At 47.9% G+C, this 24,410-nt stretch overlaps 1 protein-coding gene across 1 annotated transcript in view; it reads left to right on the forward strand.

The window, feature by feature from the left end:
* LOC140197107 (uncharacterized protein C2orf81 homolog) overlaps nt 1-24,410 on the forward strand; it is a 31,169-nt gene that overhangs the window by 198 nt on the left and 6,561 nt on the right. The window contains exons 2-4 of the mRNA XM_072257022.1: nt 953-1,188; nt 12,996-13,205; nt 16,374-16,550. Coding sequence (XP_072113123.1) covers nt 953-1,188; nt 12,996-13,205; nt 16,374-16,550 — 623 coding nt within the window. The remainder of the gene's footprint in view (nt 1-952; nt 1,189-12,995; nt 13,206-16,373; nt 16,551-24,410) is intronic.

Here is a 24,410-nt window from a genome sequence, read left to right on the forward strand (position 1 = left end):
TGGGGCTGCTTATTCCCCGGAAGAGTTGCTCTGTATCTGCAGCCCCGCCTTCCATCAGAGTGAGGAGATCCCTGAGTTTTACCCTCCCGAGGAAGGGGGATTCCTAGATCTGTTTCCTCCACCGGGTTGAGGGTTTCCCGCGGCCTATCTCTTTCCCTTACCGTTCGCGAGGGTTCCCCTCAGTCTCGCCCCCAAGAGCGAGGAGATCCCTCAGTCTCGCCCGCAAGAGTGAGGACATCCCTCGGTCTCTGCCCCCAACAGTGAGGAGATCCCTCGGTCTCTCCCCAAGAGTGATGAGATCTCTTGGTTTCTGCCCCCAAGAGCGAGGAGATCCCTCGGTTTCTGCCCCCAAGAGTAAGGAGATCCCTCGGTCTCTCCCCAAGAGTGATGAGATCTCTTGGTTTCTGCCCCCAAGAGCGAGGAGATCCCTCGGTTTCTGCCCCCAAGAGTAAGGAGATCCCTCGGTCTCTCCCCAAGAGCAAGGAGATCCCTCGGTCTCTCCCCCAAGAGCGAGGAGATCCCTCAGTCTCAGGGATCCTCAGGGAGAGGAGATCTCTTAGCCCACCAGAATAACTGTCCCTCAGTTTCTCCCATCAGTGTAAGGAGATCCCTGAATTTTTGCCTCTTGCGTGTGTTTTCCTTCCTCCTAGCCGCATGCAACCCCAGCTTGGACATAGCACACTGTTCCATTCCCATCACTGAGTCTGAATACTGGAGCTCCCTCACTGATAGCACTGTGAGTGTGCCCCACACCTCAGAGGCTGCAGCTTGTCACCTCCTTCTCCTGGGTAGCTAGGGACAGGCAAACAAACGCTGGCCTAATCAGTGACTTCCAGGTCCTGCGGAATAGGGTAATCCCTCCTTCCCCCTCACTCCCAGTGGGTCACTGCGACCGGTACTCTGCGCCAAAGCCCTGTGATCCGTAATAAGGTGCTCTGATCTCTACACCAAGGAATCATGTCGCGATCGGCGATGCCGAAGTCCCGTTTGGATAAGAGCCGGGCTGCACTTGTTCCTGCCCCCGCTCCTGTGGCTGCCCTGGTGGAGCTAGTGCCTGGCCGCTTCACAGAGAACGACTGGCAGGCTATGGTAGCGGCCGAAGACGGCGAGAACAGTGTGATGGACATCGTCGAGGACGTCATCAGCCAAGCTCTGGACCAGTGCTTCAGAATTTACATTGAGAATCAGGTAAAGATGCAGTGGGTGGGCTTGGCAGGGGTCCATTGGTGCCTGCATACCAGATGGTGTTGCATCCAGTTCGAGTGCTCTCTCTGTAGAAATTTATCACAGTCCATGGTGACATACCAAATCCGGAGTCCTGGAGACTCCCAGCCTCCCGGACGGCCATATCTGCACCCGGTGTGTTGAACTGCAGCTTCTTGGGGCCCGCGTTAGGGAACTGGAGACGCAGCTCGATAACCTTCGCCTGGCCAGAGAGAGCGAGGAGGTAATAGAAAGGAATTATAGGCAGGTGGTCACACCGGGGCCACGGGAGACAGACAAGTGGGTCACAGTCAGGAGGCGGAAGGGGAAGAGTCAGGTACTAGACAGTACCCCTGTGGCTGTACCCCTTAACAATAAGTACTCCTGTTTGAGTACTTCTTGGGGGGGGGGGGGACAGCCTTCCTGGGGGAAGCAACAGTGGCCATGTCTCTGGCACAGAGTCTGGCCCTGAGGCTCAGAAGGGTAGGGAAAGGAAGAGGAAGGCAGCAGCGATAGGGGACTCTATAGTTAGGGGGTCAGACAGGCGATTCTGTGGATGCAGGGAAGAAACGTGGATGGTAGCTTGCCTCCCAGGTGCCAGGGTCCGGGATGTTTCTGATGGCATCCAAGATATCCTGCAGTGGGAGGGAGAATCTCCAGAGGTTGTGGTACATATTGGTACCAATGACATAGGTAGGAAAAGGGAAGAGGTCCTGAAAACAGGCTTAGAATGGTACAGCACAGTACAGACCCTTTGGCCCACAATGTTGTGCCGACCCTCAAACCCTGCCTCCCATATAAGCCCCCACCTTAAATTCCTCCATATACCTGTCTAGTAGTCTCTTAAGCTTCACTAGTGTATCTGCCTCCACCACTGACTCAGGCAGTGCATTTCACGCACCAACCACTCTCTGAGTAAAAAACTTCCTCTAATATCCCCCTTGAACTTCCCACCCCTTACCTTAAAGCCATGTCCTCTTGTACTAAGCAGTGGTGCCCTGGGGAAGAGGCGCTGGCTATCCACTCTATCTATTCCTCTTATTATCTTGTACACCTCTATCATGTCTCCTTCATCCTCCTTCTCACCAAAGAATAAAGCCCTAGCTCCCTTAGGAAGGAAGTTGAGAAGTAGGACCGCAAAGGTAGTAATCTCGGGATTACTGCCTGTGCCACGCGACAGTGACAGTAGGAATGCAATGAAGTGGACGATAAATGCGTGGCTGAGGGATTGGAGCAGGGGGCAAGGATTCAGATTTCTGAATCATTGGGATCTCTTTTGGGGCAGGTGTGACCTGTACAAAAAGGACGAGTTGCACTTGAATCCCAGGGGAACCAATATCCTGGCTGGGAGGTTTGCTTTGGCTACTGGGGAGAGTTTAAACTAGAATTGTTGGGGGTGGGAACCGAACTGAAGGAACTGGGGAAGAGGCAGTTGGCTCACAAATAGAGAAAGCTTGGAGACAGCGTGTGAGGGAGGATAGGCAGGTCATAGAGAAGGGACACAATCAGACTGAAGGCTTGAGTTGTGTCTATTTTAACACAAGGAGTATTGTGAACAAAGCGGATGAGCTTCGAGCGTGGATCAGTACTTGGAGCTATGATGTTGTGGCCATTACAAAGACTTGGATGGCTCAGGGACAGGAATGGTTACTTCAAATGCCGGGTTTTAGATGTTTCACAAAGGAAAGGGAGGGAGGCAAAAGAGGTGGGGGCGTGGCACTGTTGATCAGAGATAGCGACACGGCTGCAGAAAAGGTGGACACCATGGAGGGATTGTCTACGGAGTCTCTGTGGGTGGAGGTTAGGAACAGGAAGGGGTCAATAACTGTACTGGGTGTTTTTTATATGCTGTCCAATAGTAACAGGGATATCGAGGAGCAGATAGAGAAACAGATTCTGGAATGGTGTAATAATAACAGAGTTGTCATGATGGGATATTTTAATTTCCCAAATATCGATTGGCATCTCCCTAGAGCAAGAGGTTTAGATGGGGTGGAGTTTGTTAGGTGTGTTCAGGGAGGTTTCTTGACACAATATGTAGATAAAGCTACAAGAGGAGAGGCTGTACTTGATCTGGTATTGGGAAATGAACCTGGTCAGGTGTCAGATCTCTCAGTGGGAGAGCATTTTGGAGCTAGTAATCATAATTCTATCTCCCTTACAATAGCATTGGAGAGAGATAGGAACAGACAAGTTAGAAACGTGTTTAATTGGAGTAAGAGGAATTATGAGGCTATCAGGCAGGAAATTGGAAGCTTAAATTGGAAACAGATATTCTCAGGGAAAAGTACAGAAGAAATGTGGCAAATGTTCAGGGGATATTTGTGTGGAGTTCTGCATAGGTACATTTTAATGAGACAGGGAAGTTATGGTAGGGTACAGGAACCGTGGTGTACAAAGGCTGTATTAAATCTAGTCAAGAAGAAAAGAAAAGCTTACAAAAGGCTCAGAGGGACACAATCAGACTGAAGGCTTGAGGTGTGTCTATTTTAACACAAGGAGTATTACAAAAGGCTCAGAGAGCTAGGTAATGTTAGAGATCTAGAAGATTATAAAGCTAACAGGAAGGAGCTTAAGAAGGAAATTAGGAGAGCCAGAAGGGGCCATGAGAAGGCCTTGGTGGGCAGGATTAAGGAAAACCCCAAGGCATTCTACAAGTATGTGAAGAGCAAGAGGATAAGATGTGAAAGAATAGGACCTATCAAGTGTGACAGTGGGAAAGTGTGTACAGAACCGGAGGAAATAGCAGAGGTACTTAATGAATACTTCAGTATTCACTATGGAAAAGGACCTTGGTGGTTGTAGTGATGACTTGCAGCAGACTGAAAAGCTTGAGCATGTAGATATTAAGAAAGAGGATATACTGGAGCTGTTGGAAAGCATCAAGTTGGATAAGTCGCCGGGACCAGATGAGAGGTACTGTGGGAGGTGAGGGAGGAGATTGCTGAGCCTCTGGCGATGATCTTTGCATCATCAATGGGGATGGGAGAGGTTCCGGAGGATTGGAACGTTGCAGATGTCGTTCCTTTATTTAAGAAAGGGAGTAGAGTTAGCCCAGGAAATTATAGACCAGTGAGTCTTACCTCAGTGGTTGGTAAGTTGATGGAGAAGATCCTGAGAGGCAGGATTTATGAACATTTGGAGAGGTATAATATGATCAGGAATAGTCAGCATGGCTTTGTCAAGGGCAGGTCGTGCCTTACGAGCCTGATTGAATTTTTTGAGGATGTGTCTAAACACATTGATGAAGGAAGAGCAGTAGACGTAGTGTATATGAATTTCAGCAAGGCATTTGATAAGGTACTCCATGCAAGGCTTATTGAGAAAGTAAGGAGGCATGGGAGGCATTGCTTTGTGGATCCAGAACTGCCTTGCCCACAGAAGGCAAAGAGTGGTTGTAGACGGGTCATATTCTGCATGGAGGTCTGTGACCAGTGGTGTGCCTCAGGGATCTGTGCTTGGAGACTTACTCCATTATTTTTGTAAATGACCTGGATTAGGAAGTGGAGGGATGGGTTAGTAAGTTTGCTGATGACACAAAGGTTGGAGGTGTTGTGGATAGTGTGGAAGGCTGTCAGAGGTTACAGCCAGACATTGATAGGATGCAAAACTGGGCTGAGAAGTGGCAGATGGAGTTCAACCCAGATAAGTGTGAAGTGGTTCAATTGGTAGGTCAAATATGATGGCAGAATATAGTATTAATACTTTACTTTATTACTTTATTGTTGCCAAACAATTGATACTAGAGCGTACAATCATCACAGCGATATTTGATTCCGCACTTCCCGCTCCCTGGAGTACAAATCGATAGTAAATAGTAAAAGTTTAAATTATAAATTATAAATAGAAAATAGAAAAGGGAAAGTAAGGTAGTGCAAAAGACCAAGAGGCAGGTCCGGATATTTGGAGGGCACGGCCCAGATCCAGGTCAGGATCCGTTCAGCAGTCTTATCACAGTTGGAAAGAAGCTGTTCCCAAATCTAGCCGTACGAGTCTTCAAGCTCCTGAGTCTTCTCCCGGAGGGAAGAAGGACAAAAGGTGTGTTGGCTGGGTGGGTTGTGTCCTTGATTATCCTGGCAGCACTGCTCCAACAGCGTGCTGTGTAAAGTGAGTCCAAGGACGGAAGATTGGTTTGTGTGATGTGCTGGGCTGTGTTCACGATCTTTTGCAGCTTCTTCCGGTCTTGGACAGGACAACTTCCATACCAGGTTGTGATGCATCCTAGAAGAATGCTTTCTACGGTGCATCTATAAAAATTAGTGAGGGTTTTAGGGGACAGGCTAAATTTCTTTAGTTTTCTCAGGAAGTAAAGGCGCTGGTGGGCCTTCTTGGCAGTGGACTCTGCTTGGTTGGACCAAGTCAGGTCATTTGTGATATTGACCCCGAGGAACTTAAAGCTTTTGACCTGTTCCACTTGCGCACCACCGATGTAAATGGGGTAGTGCAGTCCGCTACTCCTTCTGAAGTCAACAACCAATTCCTTCGTCTTGCTGACATTGAGGGATAGGTTATTGTCTTCGCACCATGCCACCAGGTTTTTAATTTCCTCTCTGTACTCAAACTCATCACTACTCGAGATACGGCCTTCAATTGTGGTGTCATCAGCAAACTTATATATTGATTTCGATCGAAACTTGGCTACACAATCATGGGTATACAGTGAGTACAGCAGGGGGCTGAGTACACAGCCTTGTGGGGCACCGGTGCTCAGAGTGATTGTAGAGTAGAGCTTGTCCCCTATTTTTACAGCCTGGGTCCTGTCTGTGAGGAAGTTGCAGATCTGAGTGCTAAGGACCAGGTTCCGGAGTCTTACCAGATTAATGGTAAGACTCTTGGCAGTGTGGAGGATCAGAGGGATCTTGGGGTCCGAGTCCATAGGACACTCAAAGCAGCTGCGCAGGTTGACTCTGCGGTTAAGAAGGCATACGGTGTATTGGCCTATATCAATCATGGAATTGAATTTAGGAGCCGAGAGGTAATGTTGCAGCTATATTGATGTGGATAGAGAATTGGTTGGCAGACAGGAAGCAAAGAGTAGGAATAAACGGGACCTTTTCAGAATGGCAGGCAGTGACTAGTGGGGTACCACAAGGCTCAGTGCTGGGACCCCAGTTGTTTACAATATATATTAATGACTTAGATGAGGGAATTAAATGCAGCATCTCCAAGTTTGCGGATGACACGAAGCTGGGTGGCAGTATTAGCTGTGAGGAGGATGCTAAGAGGATGCAGAGTGACTTGGATAGGTTGGGTGAGTGGGCAAATTCATGGCAGATGCAATTTAATGTGGATAAATGTGAGGTTATCCACTTTGGTGGCAAAAGCAGGAAAACAGATTATTATCTGAATGGTAGCCAATTAGGAAAATGGGAGGTGCAACGAGACCTGGGTGTCATTATACACCAGTCATTGAAAGTGGGCATGCAGGTACAGCAGGCGGTGAAAAAGGCGAATGGTATGCTGGCATTCATAGCAAGAGGATTCGAGTACAGGAGCAGGGAGGTACTACTGCAGTTGTACAAGGAATTGGTGAGACCACAGCTGGAGTATTGTGTGCAGTTTTGGTCCCCTAATCTGAGGAAAGACATTCTTGCCATAGAGGGAGTACCAAGAAGGTTCACCAGATTGATTCCTGGGATGGCAGGACTTTCATATGATGAAAGATTGGATCGACTAGGCTTATACTTGTTGGAATTTAGAAGATTCAGGGGGGATCTTATTGAAACGTATAAAATCCTAAAGGGATTGGACAGGTTAGATGCAGGAAGATTGTTCCCGATGTTGGGGAAGTCCAGAACGAGGGGTCACAGTTTGAGGATAAAGGGGAAGACTTTTAGGTCCGAGATTAGGAAAAACTTCTTCACACAGAGAGTGGTGAATCTGTGGAATTCTCTGCCACAGGAAACAGTTGAGGCCAGTTCATTGGCGATATTTAAGAGTGAGTTAGATATGGCCCTTGTGGCTACGAGGATCAGAGGGTATGGAGAGAAGGCAGGTACAGGGTTCTGAGTTGGATGATCAGCCATGATCATACTGAATGGCGGTGCAGGCTCAAAGGGCCGAATGGCCTACTCCTGCACCTATTCTCTATGTTTCTATATAGGACCCTGGTCAGACCCCACTTGGAGTACTGTGCTCAGTTCTGGTCGCCTCACTACAGGAAGGATGTGAAACCATAGAAAGGGTGCAGAGGAGATTTACAAGGATGTTGCCTGGAATGGGGAGCATGCCTATGAGAATAGATTGAGTGAGTGAACTCAGCCTTTTTTTCTTGGAGTGACTGAGGATGAGAGGTGACCTGATAGAAGTATCTAAGATGATGAGAGGCATTGATCGTGTGGATAGTCAGAGGCTTTTTCCCAGGGCTGAAATGGTTGGCACAAGAGAATACAGGTTTAAGGTGCTTAGGAGTAAGTACAGAGGAGATGACAGGGGTAAGTTTTTTACGCAGATAGTGGTGAGTGCATGGAATGGGCTGCTGGCGATGGTGGTGGAGGCAGATACAATAGGGTCTTTTAAGAGACTTTTGGATAGGTACATGGAGCTTAGAAAAATAGAGGGTTTTAGGTAAGCCTAGTAATTTCTAAGGTAGGGACATGTTTGGCACAACTTTGTGGGCCGAAGGGCCTGTATTGTGCTGTTGGTTTTCTATGTTTCTATATCAAATCTCCTCAAACTTATAATGAAATATAGCCACTGGTGTGCCTTCTTCTTAATTGCATTAATATGTTGAGCCCAGGATAGATCTTTGGAGATGTTGACATCCAGGTTTAGAGTGAAAAAGGAGAGATTTGAATAAGTTTTTTATTGCGCACAGTGGTGGATGTCTGGGACATACTTCCAGGAGTACTGGTGGAATTACACACAATGGTAGTGTTTGAGACATCCAGACAGGCACATGAATGGAAGGACATAGGTCACATGCACATAGATGGGTTGAGTTTAGTTTGGCATTGTGGACAGCACGAGGGCCTATTCCTATGCTGCACTCTTCCGTGTTCGAAAGCTGCCAGAGGACAGAATGGATAGGCACAGGTTTCTTTTGCTTGGGGCTTCAGAGTCTGAGAGGGGGGGCAGAGAGTCATAGAAAAGTGTAGCACAGAAACAGCCCACTCATTCTGGACTATTTAAACTGCTGACTCCCATCAACCTGCACCGATACCAGAGCCCTCCAGATCCCTACCATCCATGTACATATCCAAACTTCTCTTAAACATTGAAATTGAGCTCACGTCCACCACTTCTACTGGCAGCTCATTCCACACTCCCATGAGCCTCTGAGTGAAGAAGTTTCCCCTCATGGTCCCCTTAAATTTCTCACCTTTCACCCTTAACCCATGACCTCTGGTTGTAGTGCCACCCAACCTCAGTGGAAACAGCCTGCTTGCATATCTATACCCCTCATAATTTTGTATACCTCAATCAAATCTCCCCTCAATCTCTACATTCCAAGGAATAAAGTGCTAACCTAGTCAATCTTTCCTTATAACTCAGGTCCTCCAGACCCGGCAACAGCTTTGTAAATTTTCGACTCAAAATTAGGTCTCAGCAACATCTTATACAATTTCAGCATAACATTCCAACTCCTGTACTCAATACTTTGAGTTATGAAGGCCAGTGTGCCAAGAGCTTTCTTTATGATATGACAGAGGTGTACAAAATCCTGAGGACAGAGAGGATAGGCAGAGGTTCCAAACTAGAGGGCATAAATTCAGAGTAAGGAGTAGGATGTAGCTGGACTTGGGGGCCTGAGTTACAAGGAGAGGGACTTGATTCCCTGGAACGTAAGAGATTCGGGGTGACCTGATGGAGCTACATGAGATCATGAGCAGCACAGATGGGTGAAAAGGCAGTCTTTTTCCCATGGTGGGGATGCTATAAACAAATCAACACAGCTTTAAGATCAAAGGAGAGGGATTCGATAGGAACATCAGGGGCAGCTTCTTCACGCAAAGGGTGGGATGAGCTGCCAGGAATAGTAGTGAGGTAGCCATATTACCAATATTTAAAGGCCATCTAGAGTAGAGATGGCCGTGATGAATTCAAAATATGGAAGAAAACGTTGAACTCAAGTGGGTCAAGGACAGTGGAAGCAGACAGACAACTGACTTTGTTCCTGCCATGTGCTCAGAGATAGAGGCTGCCATTTTGTGGAACTGTTTTACATCCTCCATTTTGTGAGATGGAGTTGCTTTGCTCTCCGTGTTTTAAAGTAGACACAATGATGTTCCAGGTAATCTGCTGGACTGAAGATCATTTCCAAATAAGAAGTTATTTATGAGGTGTCTTTGATAATAACATAACATGCAGGTTTGTGAATGTTGGTGTTGGTGGCAGCCTGCAGTGATTCGACCTGGTTTACTGAAGAGAACAAACAACCATAAATTACCAACTGTCACTTGCTGGGAAGAGGTCTATAAATGGATGCTGGCCTGGAGCAGATCCAGTAAAAAGGTGTTAAAGGTCAATCAGATGACCTACAGCCAATGACACTGGAATGCAATATTTGAATTGGTAAGAAATGAGTATGAAAGTGGAAATGTCGAGACCCACCATCACAAGGAAGAATCCCCACACCAGGGGCTGGGCGAAGAAAGGATCGATCATCAGGCCAGTGGAGATCCTCTATTTCAGTGTTATAAATTGGAAAAGTGGTCTGAGTGAGTATTGGTGCAGAAGGAACAGTAGAATTCATGTTCTAAGCTGTTGGCCTGTGAGGGGCTGGGGTCTGAACAGTCCGTCTGAGAGGTGGGGTCCGAATGGTCCGTGTGAGGGGTGGGGTCCAAACGGTCTGTGTGAGGGGGTGGGGTCCGAACGGTCTGTGTGAGGGGTAGGGTCGGAACGGTTCGTGTGAGGGTGGGGGTCCGAACGGTCCGTGCAAGGGGGTGGGGTCCGAGCGGTTAGTGTGAGGGATGGGGTCCGAACGGTCCGTGTGAGGGGATGGGGACTGGACGGTCCGTATGAGTGGTGGGGTCTGAAAGGTCCGTGTGAGGGGGTGGGGTCTGAGCAGACTGTGTGAGGGGTGGGGTCCGAACGGTCCGTGTGAGGGGGTGGGGTCCACACGGTCCATGTGAGGGGTGGGGTCCGAACAGTCCATGTGAGGGGTGGGATCTGAGCAGACTGTGTAAGGGGTGGGGTCCGTGTGGGGTGTGGGGTCCGAACGGTCCGCGTGAGAGGGTGGGGTCCGAATGGTCCGTGTGAGAGGGTGGGGTTGATACACAAGTTGTCCCATTTATTGACAGAACCACTATTCCCTTGTGCTGACTGGCAAAGCAATCTGTGTGGAATCTTCATTGATCACTATGGTATACACATGAATTTATCTGATGCCCGTTTTGTTGTACCAGAGTTCTAATGTAAATTTATTATCAAAGTACATGTCTGTCACTATATACTATCTCGAGATTCATTTTCTTGCAGGCATTGTACAGGAGGGTACAATAAAATTCACAAAAACACTTTACATAAATTCTGACAAACAACCAATGTCCAAAAGAAGTCAAACTGTGCAAATGACCAAAGAATGCTGAGAACATGAATTGTAATGAGTTGCTATGAGTTTAGATGGAGGTTAACTAACACAATTCCACTGTCTACAAAGAATGAATGAACCCTAAATGTTAGGACCCCAAAGCCCCCCAGCTCTTCCCTCCCACCCGTAAGCAGCAAAGTGACAATCACCCCCTCTCCTACCAGGAAACCAAAAGCATCAGCACTCACCACCGAGCACTCAAGCCTGCAGCAAAGCATCAGCAAAGACGCAGATTTGCAATACTCCAAAGACTACTCGTTCTCCCGGAATTCAACATACCACAGCTCTCACTCTCCCTCATAAGGAAGAAAGAGATGTCTCCATTTCACGGTGAGAGGGGAGGCATAACAAACAACTGGCTGGTTTACGATGTTAAAAGTTTATTGCGTCACTTTTTCCAAGCTCTGTGCCCAAAGAACTCGGGTCTCTGTGCACACAGCCAGCAGCCAGCTCTCTGCTTTCGATCTTCCATGTATTCCCACAACACACCGGATTCCTGCGGAGACACCGACCCCCAGTCCACCCGTCTCCAGAGTCACGAGATCCTGGAACTCTAAAGGGTGAGCTAATTTCTTAGGCTGCATCCTTGGCATATCGAATAACAGCCGGCCTTGAAACCCCGAGAGCGGGTCCCATTCCCACGAAGAACCGAAGTCAGCGTGTAACTCCAGCTCAGAACCCTGAAAGGGAAAAGTAGAGATATTGAAGATGGAAATAGAGCTGTTTCCGAAGATGCAAGCGAAGGAGTCACCATTAGGAGCCATTGTCTCTTCCTAAGCTCATCATTGACATGTCATGAAATTTGTTGTTTTTTGGCAGCAGTACATTGCAATAACATAAAAATAACTCAGTTACAGAAAGGGAAATAAAGAGAGAGAAATATTGAAGTAATGTTCAGAAATCTTTGTGTGCGAGACTTCAGGATCCTGTACCACCTTCCTGATTGGTAGTAATGAGAAGAGGGCATGTTCCTTAATGATAGACGTCGACTTCCTGAGGCATCACCTCTTGAAGATGTTCTCAATGGTGGTCCAATGCAAGTGAGAGTGTCTCACAATCACATCAGTCTGCAGACGGTCTCTCAGAAGCAACCCCCTGTGGGGAATCTGTCACCTGCTCCCACAACCACTGTACTTTATAAACGCAACTGTGCTTTGCACTTCAAAAATGATTACTGCTTGTTGGTCACATTATAAAATGGTTCAGGGAGATTGGTTGTGGCTTGTGTTAATGGTTACAACCATGATATCTTCAACTTTATACTTTGATGATACTCCTAACAAATGGGAGTAGTATAGATGGATCCTGAAGGTTGGCATGGCATCGATGGGTTGTTCAGTGTGTATCTGGGACCCTGTGCAGACACTAGAGTCAATAATGGAGGCAAAGTAGTTGTAAATTCCCAACACCACTGTGGCATGAAACTCACTCTCCTCCATCTGATTCTTCAAAAAAATATTGATGGTACCCCAGTGCCTGGTAACGACTAGCTGTGTCTCCAACAGAGAGCCTGGCATTCTCCATTACTGACCTTGTTGAACAGGATATTGACAAGATACAGAGCTGGACTGAGAAATGGCAAATGGAGTTCAACCCAGAAAAGTGTGAAGTCAAACGCGAAGCAGAGTACAGGGTTAACGGCAGAATTCTTAGCAGTCTCGAGGAACAGAGAGATCATAGGGTCCATGTCCACAAATCCCGCAAAGTTGCTGCACAAGTTGATGGTGTGGTTAAAAAGACATATGGTGTGTTGGCCTTCATTAGATAGGGGACTGAGTTCAAGAGCCCTGAGGTAAGGTTGGAACTCTGTACAATGCTGGTCAGACCACGCTTGGACTATTATGTACAGTTTGGTCCTTCATTGTAGGAAGAATGTGGAAGCTTTAGAGAGGGTGCAGAGGAGATTTACCAGGATGCTGCCTGGATTAGAGAGCGTGTCATGAGAATAGGTTGAGCAAGCTGGGGCTTTTCTTTTTGTGATGGGTGCATGGGACACCCTGCTAGATCCATTCGGGGCACTTAACAGACTCTTAGATAGGCGCGTGGATGATCGAAAGATGGAGAGTTATGTGGGAGGGAAGTGTTAGATTGATCTTGGTGTAGGTTAAAGGGTGATCACAACATGTTGGGCTGAAGGGCCTGTACTGTAGTGTTCTACATAATATGTTCTCACAGCTCCAGCTTTCTGCCCCCACTATTGTTGTTGGAGCAGCCGGGGTTGGCTGTGCCAATCTGGCTGATGCTGTGCTTCTTCCCTCAGTTGCTGCCATTCACCATCACTCAGGCCAAGGACGCTCTCCTGCAGATCATCGAGTGGCAGTTCCTGATCCACGACCCTGGCGAGAGCAACATCACCCTCACTCCCTCCTGGCAGGAGGACGCGGAGCCCCAGGCCAGTGTCACCGACTCCTGGGCCCAGGGCTCAGTGCCAGTGCTGAGACTTCCAGACACAGCAGTCGTGCAGGGACAGGTAAGTCCTTCACTCAGCTTCAGGCCTTTTCTGCTGTCCAGTTAACTGCTGCTGCCTGCTAGTGGTGGTGTAGTGGTGAGTTACTGGTCTGGTAACCTTCAGGTTGACACTGGCAATCCTGAGGTTATCAGTAACAGTTACTATAACTAAATCCCAACTGCTCTATCAATAGCTGAGGCTTTTCAAACCTTTGGTCAGGCCGCACTTGGAGTATTCTGAGCAGTTTAGGGCCCTTTATCTGAAAAAAGGAGGTGCGAGCTTTGGAGACGGTCCGGAGAAGGATCGCAAGAATGATCCCGGGAATGACAGGGTAACCATATGAGGACTAAATATGGCTCTGGGCCTGTACTCACGAGAATCCAGAATAATGAGGGGGGATCTCATTAAAACCTATCAAATATTGAAAGGCCTAGATAGAGTGGATGTAGAAGATGTTTCCTATAGTGGGAGAGTCTAGAACCAAAGGACACAGCCTCCGAATAGGACGTCCATTCAGAACAGAAATGAGGAAGAAAGTCTTTTGGCCAGAGAGTGGTGAATCTGTGGAATTTGTTTCTACAGACGGCTGAGGAGGCCAAGTCATCAAGTATATCTAAAGTGGAGGTTGATAGTTTCTTGATTAGTCAGGCCATCAAAGGTTCCAGGGAGAAGGCAGGAGAATGGGTTTGAGGGGGTTAATAAATCGGCCGTGATGGAATAGCAGAGCAGACTCGGTGGATTGAATGGTCTAATTCTGCTCCTGCGTCTTATGTCTTATGGCCAGTGCTCTTGGGGCAGATCTTGCTTGGGCATATTTGTGACTCCAGTCCTTGATTCGCTTCACCATCCACTGGAGCTGCAGACGAACACTCAGACCAAGGTCAGGGTGACCGGTGGCTACGAGTCACTGCCACCCAGACCAGACATGTCCACATGAGGGAACTCTGTTATGGCTCAGCTTTAGACAGTGACAGAGGAATGATGAGGACTGTGTGGGAGCCTAGAACCGGACAACCGCACAGATTTCTGAACCTGATGTAGATGGGGGCAGAGAACAAACCAGTGCCTCTCCCCATACATCCGAACCCTTAAAATATCGTGGCCTGCTGATTTCTGTCCCTTCTCCCCTCCCTCTCCTACTCTTCCATAACTCTCATGTACACTCAGGGACAACTCAATGGCTCAGCAGATAGAGATCCACTGACCATATTCAATCCTGCCCGCCGTAGCTCTCGAGTTTGTGAGATCTCCCAGTAACGACAGGAGTTCCCACTGGCTCCTGCCTCTTCCCGATTAGCGTGTGGTGGGCAGGTTAATTTGCCTCTGCTGTTCAGGGAGGGTTGGAATCGGGGTAGGGTTGAGGTTAACTTGCTGATGGTGGTTGGGGGGGGCACTGAGGTAAACACCTCTGATGATCATTGCAGGGAGAGGGGTTGATGTTAAATTGCCTCTGTTGGTCAGGGGGTGGAGTCAGGTGGGGTTAAGTTTAACTTGCCTCTGGTGTTCAGGGAGGGGATGGAATTGGGGTGGGGTTGAGGTTAATGCCTGGGGATCAGAGTAGGTGGAATCGGGGTGGGATTGAGGTTAAATTGCCTCTGGCTCTCAGGGAGGTGTGGAATTGGGTGGGAGTGGGATTGAGGTTAATTTGCCTCTGATGGTCAAAGAAGTGCCGAATTGGGTGCAGTTGAAGTTAATTTGCTCCTGGTAACCAGGGGGGTGGAATCGGGATGGGAGTTGAGGTTAACATGCCACATGATCAGGGAGGGGGGGAATCAGGTGGGATTAAGGTTAAATTGCCTCTGATGATCAGGAAGGTGTGGAATTGGGTGCAGTTGAGGTTAACTTGCCTCTGATGATGAGGGAGGGGTGGAACTGGGGTAGTGTTGTGCTTAACGCTGCTGGTGCTCAGGCAGGGGTAGAATCGAGGTGGGGCTGAGGTTAAATTTCCTCTGGTGCTTAGGGAGGGGTGGCATCGTGGAGGGGTTGGGGTTAAGATTAACATGCCTGGGGATCAGTGTGGGTGGAATTGGGGTGAGATAGAGGTTAACAACTCTGGTGATCAGGTTGGAGGTGGAATTGGGGTAGGCTTGAGGTTAACACCTCTGGTGCTCAGTGAGGGGTGGAATCGGGGTGGGGTTGAGGTTAACTTGTCCCTGATGATCAGGGAGGGGTGGAATTGGGGTAGGGTTGAAGTTAACTTGCCTCTGGTGATCAGGGAGGAGTGGAATCGGGGTAGGGTTGAGGTTAATGAATCTGGTGATCAGGGAGGGGTGGAATGGGGATGGGGTTGAGGTTAATGAATCTGGGAGGGGTGGAATGGGGATGGGGTTGAGGTTAACTTGCCTCTGGTGCTCGGGGCGGCGGGGTAGTGGCGAGGTTAACGTCTCTGATGATCATTGCAGGGTGAGGGGTTGATATTAAATTGCCTCTGCTGGTCAGAGGGCTGGAGTCAGGTGGGGTTCTGTAACTGTCTCTGAGTCTTAATGTTCTTCTGACCTGCTGGTCACCTCCTTCCCTATCAACAGACATGCTTTTTTGACATACAGCGCGAAATAAACCCTGCCAGCCCAACAAGCCATGTGGCCCAACTACCCACCTATTGAAGCTAATCACAAGACAATTTACAATGACCAATTATCCTACTAAAGGTATATGGACTGTGGGAGGGAACCGGAACACCCGGAGGAAACCCAGCCTGTCACAGGAAGAACATCAGACTCCTTACAGACAGTCGCTGAACTCCGCCGCCCCAGGCTGAAGTAGTGTCAGCCTAACCACTATACTAGCATGGCACATGATTCTGAGAAGGAGCAGCAGGTTATGGGTTTAAAAGAAACTTGCAGGTGGGCAAACTGCCTGACCCTCCAAAATAAATCTTCACATCCACCCTCAGATGGTCGGGGTCAGAGTGTAGGGATGAGGGTCCCAGGGCAGGAGTCCATTGGACTGAGGATGTGGAGTTGTGGGTCTGAGGTTGAGGGTGCAGGGGTTGCTTCTATCAGTCAAACCAAGGCTAGGGGGCATTCCTTCATCTCAGAATTGCAGTGCAATCTTCGTCACGGCAAGACCGAGTGGAAGCCCCTCCATCTCTTGGCAGCTGAAGCCGATCCTGAGCCCAAAGACCAGACCACAGCGGGTGAGACAAAGGGGATGACCATACTCAAGTGACCACAGTCTGTTCTTAATTAGGTGTCGATGCAGGAGCCCCCCGAAGTTGACCTTCAACCTGAGGCGGCACCTGCTGATCACAGCTCAACGTTTGGGGATCACGAGCACGGAGCCCAAGGGTCACTCCACTCATCGCCACAGACAGGCTTTTACCCAGATTTGAAGCAAGTCAGTATGGAGCCTGAGGAAGCTGCCATGGTAAATGTACCGTAACTCCAGAGCATTCGCGCTGTAGGGGGGAGAGGATCGAGGGTGGAGATCTCAAGGGTGTGCTGTCCGGGGTGGAAGAATGGTTGATGGAGAGGTCAAGGGTGTGCTGTCCAGAGTGGAGAGGTCAAGGGTATGCTGCCAGGGTGGAGAGGTCAAGGTTGTGCTGTCCAGAGTGGAGAGGTCAAGGGTGTGCTGTCCAGGGTGGCGAGGTCAAGGGTGTGCTGCCAGAGTGGAGAGGACAAGAGTGTGCTGCCAGGGTGGAGAGGTCAAGGGTGTGCTGTCCAGAGTGGAGAGGTCAAGGGTGTGCTGCCAGGGTGGAGAGGTCAAGGTTGTGCTGTCCAGAGTGGAGAGGTCAAGGGTGTGCTGCCAGGGTGGAGAGGTCAAGGGTGTGCTGCCAGAGTGGAGAGGTCAAGGGTGTGCTGTCCAGAGTGGAGAGGTCAAGGGTGTGCTGCCAGGGTGGAGAGGTCAAGGGTGTGCTGCCAGAGTGGAGAGGTCAAGGGTGTGCTGTCCAGAGTGGAGAGGTCAAGGGTGTGCTGCCAGGGTGGAGAGGTCAAGGGTGTGCTGCCAGAGTGGAGAGGTCAAGGGTGTGCTGTCCAGAGTGGAGGAGTCGAGGATGGAGAGGGCAAGTGTGTGGAGGGGTCGAGGGTGAGGTTTGTGGGTGGGATATCAAAGGTGGATGGAGGGGTGAAGATGTCGAGGTGTTGAGGATAGTGGTTTTGAGGGTGGAGGGGTTGAGGGGATTGGATGCAGAGAATTTGCAGAGGGAAAGATGCTGTTGCTGAAACGTTGAGTGTGTGTCTTCATGCTCCTGTACCTCCACCTTGATGGTGTAATGGAAAGAGGATGGTGTTGGTCCTTACGGCTGGATGGCACCTTCTTGAGGCATCAGCTCTCGAAGGTGTGCTCAGTGGTGGGGAGGTGTGTGCCTGCAATGGAGCCGGGTAAGTCTACAACACCCTACAATTCTGTCAGGCTCCTGTACCTCCCGCCTATGCATCTGGATAGGTGCATCAATTAAAAAAAATGGCGAGAGTTGACGTTGACATACCAAATGTCTTTTAGCCTCCTGAGGACGTAGAGACACTGATGAGTTTACCGTTACGAAGCTCTCCATCTCCTTCCTGTATTTTGACTCATTATTACTTGCGAAACAGCTCACTACGGGGTATCATCTGCAGTGCAGATGGAGTAATTGCACCACGCAGTTGTGAGTGTACAGGGGGCTGGAAACACAACCTTGCAGAGCACCAGTGTTGGTGATATCGTAGCAGAGGTGAAGCCGCCTATCATGAGACAGAGCATAGAACATAGAAATCTACAGCACATTACAGGCCATTTGGCCCACAATGCTGTGCTGACCATGTAACCTTATGGGACTTGTTGCAGCCAGCAGGCTGAGTATCAAGTCATTAGGGGTGCAGAATCAGAAAGGATAGCAAATACAGTACTCAAGGTGTTGTATCTGAATGCTCGTATAAGAAATAAAGTAAATGATCAATGTTACAGATTGTCAGGTATGAGGTTGTGGCCATCACTGAATCCTGGCTGAGGATGGTTGTAGCAGGGAACTGAATGTCCAAGATTACACATTGTATCGGAGGGGTAGGAAGGTAGGCAGAGGGGGTAGTGTGCCTCTACTGGTAAAGAATGGCATCAAATCAGTAGAAAGATGTGACATAGGATCGGAAGATGTTGAATCCTTGTGGGTTGAGTTAAGAAACTGAAAGGGCAAAAGGACGTTGACAGCAGTTATATACAGGCCTCCCAACAGTGGCTGGGAGGTGGACCACAGGTTACAACAGGAAATAGAAAAAGCATGTCAAAGGGGCAATGTAAAATAGTCATGGGCTATTTTAACATGCAGGTCGAATAGAAAAATTAGATTGGTAATGGATCTCAAGAGAGTAAGTTTGTTGAATGTTTAAGAGATGGCTATTTAGATCAGTTTGTCGTTGAGCCTACAAGGGGATCAGCTATACTGGATTGGGTGTCATGCAATGAACTGGAGGCGATTAGGGAGCTTAAGGTAAAAAAAACACCTTAGGAACCAGTGATCACAATATGATTGAGTTCAAATTGAAATTTGGTAGGGAGAAAGTAAAGTCTGATGTAGCAGTATTTCAGTGGAGTAAGGGAAGTTACAGTGGTATGAGAGAGGAGCTAGCCAAAGTAAGTTGGAAGGAGATACTGGCAGGAATGTTTCTGGGGAAAATGAGGAAGGTGGAGGACATGTGTGTTCCAAAAATGAAGAAACACTCAGATGGTAAAATAGTATAACCATAGCTGACAAGGGAAGTCAAAGCTATTGTAAATGGCTAGCACGAGAGGGCATAGTTTTAAGGTGCTTGGAAGTAGGTACAGAGGAGATGTCAGGGGTATTTTGTTTTACACAGGGAGTGGTGAGTGTGTGGAATGGGCTGCCGCGGTGGTGGTGGAGGCGGAAACGATAGGGTCTTTTAAGAGACTCCTAGATGGCTACATGGAGCTTAGAAAAGTAGAGGGTTATGGGTAAAGCCTAGGTAGTTCTAAGGTAGGGACATGTTCGGCACAGATTTGTGGGACGAAGGGCCTGTATTGTGCTGTAGGTTTGCTATATTTCTATGTTCTATGTAAAAGCAAAAGAAAGGGCATACAAGAAAGCAAAAATTAAGGGGAAGATAGAGGATTGGGAAGTTTATTAAAATCCTACAGAGAGCAACTAAAAACATCATTAGAAAGGAAAAAGTGAAACATGAAGGCAAGCTAGCAAATAATATTAAACTGCACAGTTAAAGTTTTTTCAAGTATGTTAAAAAATAAAAAGAAAAATGAGAGTGGATATAGGACCGCTAGAAAATGAGGCAGGAGAAATAATAACGGGGGACGAGGAGATGGCTGACGAACTAAATGAGTATTTCGTGTCATTCCTCATGGTGTAAGACACTAGTAGTATGCCTGATATTGTAGTGTGTGAAGGAAGAGAAGTGGGTGCAGTTACTGTTACAAGAGAGAAGGTGCTCAAAATACTAATATGCCTAATAGTATGTAAGTCACGCGGACCAAATGAACTGCATCCTAGGATTCTGAAAGAGGTAGTCTTAGAGACTGTGGTGGCTTTCGAAATGATCTTTCAAAAATCATTGGACTCTGGCATGGTGCCAGAGGACTGGAAATTGCAAATGTCACTCCACTTTTTAAGAAAGGAGGAAGGCAGCAGAAAGGGAATTATACCCTGACCTCAATGGTTGGGAAGATGTTAGAGTCAATTGTTAAGGATGAGGTGGTGGAGGTCTTGGTGACACAGGATAAGTAGTACTAAGTCAGCATGGTTTCCTTCAAGGAAAATCCTGTCTGATGAACCTGTTGTAATTCCTTGAGGCGATTACAAGGAGGATAGATAAAAGGGATGCAGTGGATGTTGTGTATTTGGACTTTCAGAAGGCCTTTAACAAGGTGCCACACATGAGGCTTCTTACTAATTTAAGAGCCCATGGTATTACAGGAAAGTTACTAACATAGTTAGAGCATTGGCTGATTGGTAGGAGGCAGCGAGTGGGAATAAAAGGATCCCTTTCTGGTTGGCTGCCAGGGCTAGTGGTGTTCTACAGGGGTCGGTGTTGGGACCACTTCTTTTTATGCTGTATATAAATGATTTAGATTATGGAATAAATGGTTTTGTTGCCAAGTTTACAGATGATATGAAGATTGATGGAGGGGCAGGTAGTGTTGAGGAAACAGGTAGGCTGCAGAAGGACTTAGACAGATTAGGAGAATGGGCAAGAAAGTGGCAAATGAAATACAATGTTGGAAAATGCACGGTCAGGCACTTTGATAGTAGAAATAAATGTGCAGACTATTTTCTAAATGGGGAGAAAATCCAGGAATCCGTGATGCAAGTGGACTTAGGAGGGAGTCCTTGTGCAGAACACCCTGGAGGCTAACTTGCAGGTTGAGTCGGTGGTGAGGAAGACAAATGCCATGTTAGCGTTAATTTCAAGAGGTCTAGAGTACAAGAGTAAGGATGTGATGGTGAGGTTTTATAAGGCACTGGTGAGGCCTCACCTTGAGTATTGGAAACAGTTTTGGGCCCCTCATCTCAGAAAAGATGTGCTGGCATTGGAGAGGGTCCAGAGGAGGTTCACAAGGATGATTCCAGGAACGAAAGGGTTATCACATGAGGAACGTTTAATGGCTCTGGGTCTGTACTCACTGGAATTCAAAAGGATGAGGGGGGATCTCATTGAAACCTTTTGAATGTTGAAAGGCCTAGACAGAGTAGATATGGAAAGGAAGTTTCCATTCTTCCCATTTTGGGAGAGTCTAGAGCAAGAGGGCACAGCCTCAGGATAGAGGAGCGCACTTTCAAAACAGAGATGTGGAGAAATTTCTTTGGCCAAAGGGTGGTGAATTTGAGGAATTTGTTACCACATGCAGCTGTGGAGGCCAGGTCTTTGGGTGTATTTAAGGCAAAGATTGATAGGTTCTTGATTGGACACGGCATCAAAGGTTACCGGGGGAAGGCTGGGAACTGGGTTTGAGGAGGAGATATTAAATGAAAATGATCAACCAGATGGCTTAATTCTACTCCTATGTCTTATGGTCTTAAGGTAACCTACTCTAGAATCTGCCTAGAATTCCCTACCGCATAGCCCTCTATTTTTCTGAGCTCCATGTACCTATCTAAGAGTCTCTTAAAAGACCCTATTGTATCCAATTCCACCACCGCCACCAGCATTGCATTCCATGCACCCACCACGCTCTGGGTGAAAAACGTACCTCTTGTACCTTAAAACTGTGCCCTCTCATGTTAGGCATTTCAGCCCTGGGAAAAAGCCTCTGACTATCCACACAATCAATGTCTCTCATCATCTTAACACCTCTATCAGGTCACCTCTCATCCTTTGTTGCTCCAAGGAGAAAAGGCCAAGTTCACTCAACTTATTCTCATCAGGCGTGCTCTCCAATCCAGGCAACATCCTTTGAAAAATCCTCTGCACTCTTTCAATCGTATCCACATCCTTCCTGTAGTGAGGTGACCAGAACCGAACAAACTGCTCTAAGAGGGTTCTCACTGAGGTCTTACTGATCCGGAGCAAGAAGACTGCGAGTGAACGGCTGATTTCGGGAGCGGAGACAGTTTTTACTACACAGGGTAAAAGAGAGGCAAGATTGCGTAGGCACGTGACGTCAGCCAGTAGAGCGCAAAAGGTTCAAAAAGGCAAGGAATCTTCAATGGTTTTTGATTCAGGGCAAGAAGACTGTGAGTGAATGGCTGATTTCGGGAGCGGAGACAGTTCTTGCTACTCGGGGTAGAAGAGAGGCAAGACTGCGCAGGCGTAGAGCCAGTAGAGCGCGAAAGGTTTAAAAAGAAGACCGCCATATCCAGCGGGCAGCGTTCGGAGCGGACAGTTGAGTGAGAGGCAGCAGAGTGATAGGGCTTTGGCTGAACGGGCTTAGGCGGTAATGGGACGAGGCGAGGTAGGTTCACCTGTGTTATTTGCGGAAAGGAGGAGGTATGTGTGTGAGGCCGGTGTTCTGTGCTCGGTGTCAGATGTGGGAAGTCCTGGAGTCTCCCAGCCTCCTGGACGGCCATATCTTAACCAGATGTGTCAAGCTGCAGCTCCGAAGGGACCGTGTTAGGGAACTGGAGATGCAGCTTAATGACCTTTACCTGGTCAGAGAGAGCGAAGAGGTGATAGAAAGGAGTTACAGGCAGGTGGTCAGACTGAGGACACGGGAGACAGACAAGTAGGTCACAGTCAGGAGAGGGAAGGGGAAGAGTCAGGTAATAAAGAGTACCCCTGTGACTGTGCCCTTGACAGTAAGTACTCCTGTTTGAGTACTGTTGGGGGGGACAGCCTACCTGGGGGAAGCAACAGTAGCCGTGCCTCTGACACAGATTCCAGCCCTGTGGCTCAGAAGGGTAGGGAAAGGAAGAGGAGGGCAGTAGTGATAGGCGATTCTATAGTTAGGGGGTCAGACAGGCGATTCTGTGGATGCAGGAAAGAAACTCGGATGGCAGTTTGCCTCCCAGGTGCCAGGGTCCGGGATGTTTCAGATCGCGTCCAAGATACCCTGCAGTGGGAGGGAGAACAGCCAGAGGTCGTGGTACATATTGGTACCAATGACATAGGTAGGAAAAGGGAGGAGGTGCTGAAAAAAGACTACAGGGAGTTAGGAAGGAAGTTGAGAAGCAGGACCACAAGGTAGTCATCTCAGGATTACTGCCTGTGCTACGCGACAGTAAGAATAGGAATAGAATGAGGTGGAGGATAAATGTGTGGCTGAGGGATTGGAGCAGGGGACCTCTTTTGGGGCAGGTGTTACCTTTCAAAAAAGAATGAGTTGCACTTGAATCCCAGGGGGACCAATATCCTGGCGGGGAGGTTTGCTAAGGCTACTGGGGAGAGTTTAGCTAGAATTGTTGGGGGTAGGAACCAAACTGAAGAGACTAGGGAAGAGGAGGTTGGCTCAAAATAGAGAAAGCTTATCGACAGTTCAAGAGGGAGTATAGGCAGGTGATAGAGAAGGGACGCGCTCAGACCGAAGGTTTGAGATGTGTCTATTTTAACGCAAGGAGTGTTGTGAACAAAGCGGATGGGCTTAGAGCATGGATCAGTACTTGGAGGTATGACGTGGTGCCCATTACAGAGACTTGCATGGCTCAGGCACAGGAATGGTTACTTAAAATGCCGGGTTTTAGATGTTTCAGAAAGGACAGGGAGGGAGGCAAAAGAGGTGGGGGCGTGGCACTGTTGATCAGAGATAGTGTCACAGCTGCAGAAAAGGTGGACGCCATGGAGGGATTGTCTGCAGAGTCTCTGTGGGTGGAAATTAGAAACAGGAAGGAGTCAATAACTTTACTGGGTGTTTTTTATAGGCCACCCAATAGTAAAAGGGATATCGAGGAGCAGATAGGGAAACAGATCCTGGAAAGGTGTAATAATATCAGAGTTGTCGTGATGGGAGATTTTATTTTCCCAAATATCGATTGGCATCTCCCTAGAGCAAGAGGTTTAGATGGGGTGGAGTTTGTTAGATGTGTTCAGGGAGGTTTCTTGACACAATATGTAGACAAGCCTACAAGAGGAGAGACTGTACTTGACTTGGTATTGGGAAATGAACCTGGTCAGGTGTCAGATCTCTCAGGGGGAGAGCATTATGGAGAGAGTGATCAGAATTCTTTCTCCTTTACAATAGCATTGGAGAGAGATAAGAACAGACAAGTTAGAAAAGCATTTAATTGGAGTAAGGGGTATTATAAGGCTATCAGGCAGGAAATTGGAAGCTTAAATTGGAAACAGATGTTCTCAGGGAAAAGTACAGAAGAAATGCGGCAAGTGTTCAGGGAATATTTGTGTGGAGTTCTGCATAGATACATTCCAATGAGACAGGGAAGTTATGTTAGGTAACAGGAACCGTGGTGTACAAAGGCTGTAATAAATCTAGTCAAGAAGAAAAGAAAAGCTTACGAAAGGTTCAAAGAGCTAGGTAATGTTAGAGATCTAGAAGATTATAAGGCTAACAGGAAGGAGCTTAAGAAGGAAAATAGGAGAGCAGGAAGGGGCCATGAGAAGGCCTTGGAGGACCAGATTAAGGAAAACCCCAAGGCATTCTACAAGTATCTGAAGAGCAAGAGGATAAGACGTGAAAGAATGGGACCTATCAAGTGTGACACTGGGAAAGTGTGTATGGAACCAGAGGAGATAGCAGAGGTACTTAATGAATACGTTACTTCAGTATTCACAATGGAAAAGGATCTTGGTGATTGTAGTAATGACTTCCAGCAGACTGAAAAGCTTGAGCATGTAGGTATTAAGAAAGAGGATGTGCTGGAGCTTTTGGAAAGCATCAAGTTGGATAAGTCAC

The sequence above is a fragment of the Mobula birostris genome, chromosome 4 (assembly GCF_030028105.1).
Source record: "Mobula birostris isolate sMobBir1 chromosome 4, sMobBir1.hap1, whole genome shotgun sequence".
In the NCBI taxonomy this organism is placed as follows: Eukaryota; Metazoa; Chordata; class Chondrichthyes; order Myliobatiformes; family Myliobatidae; genus Mobula; species Mobula birostris.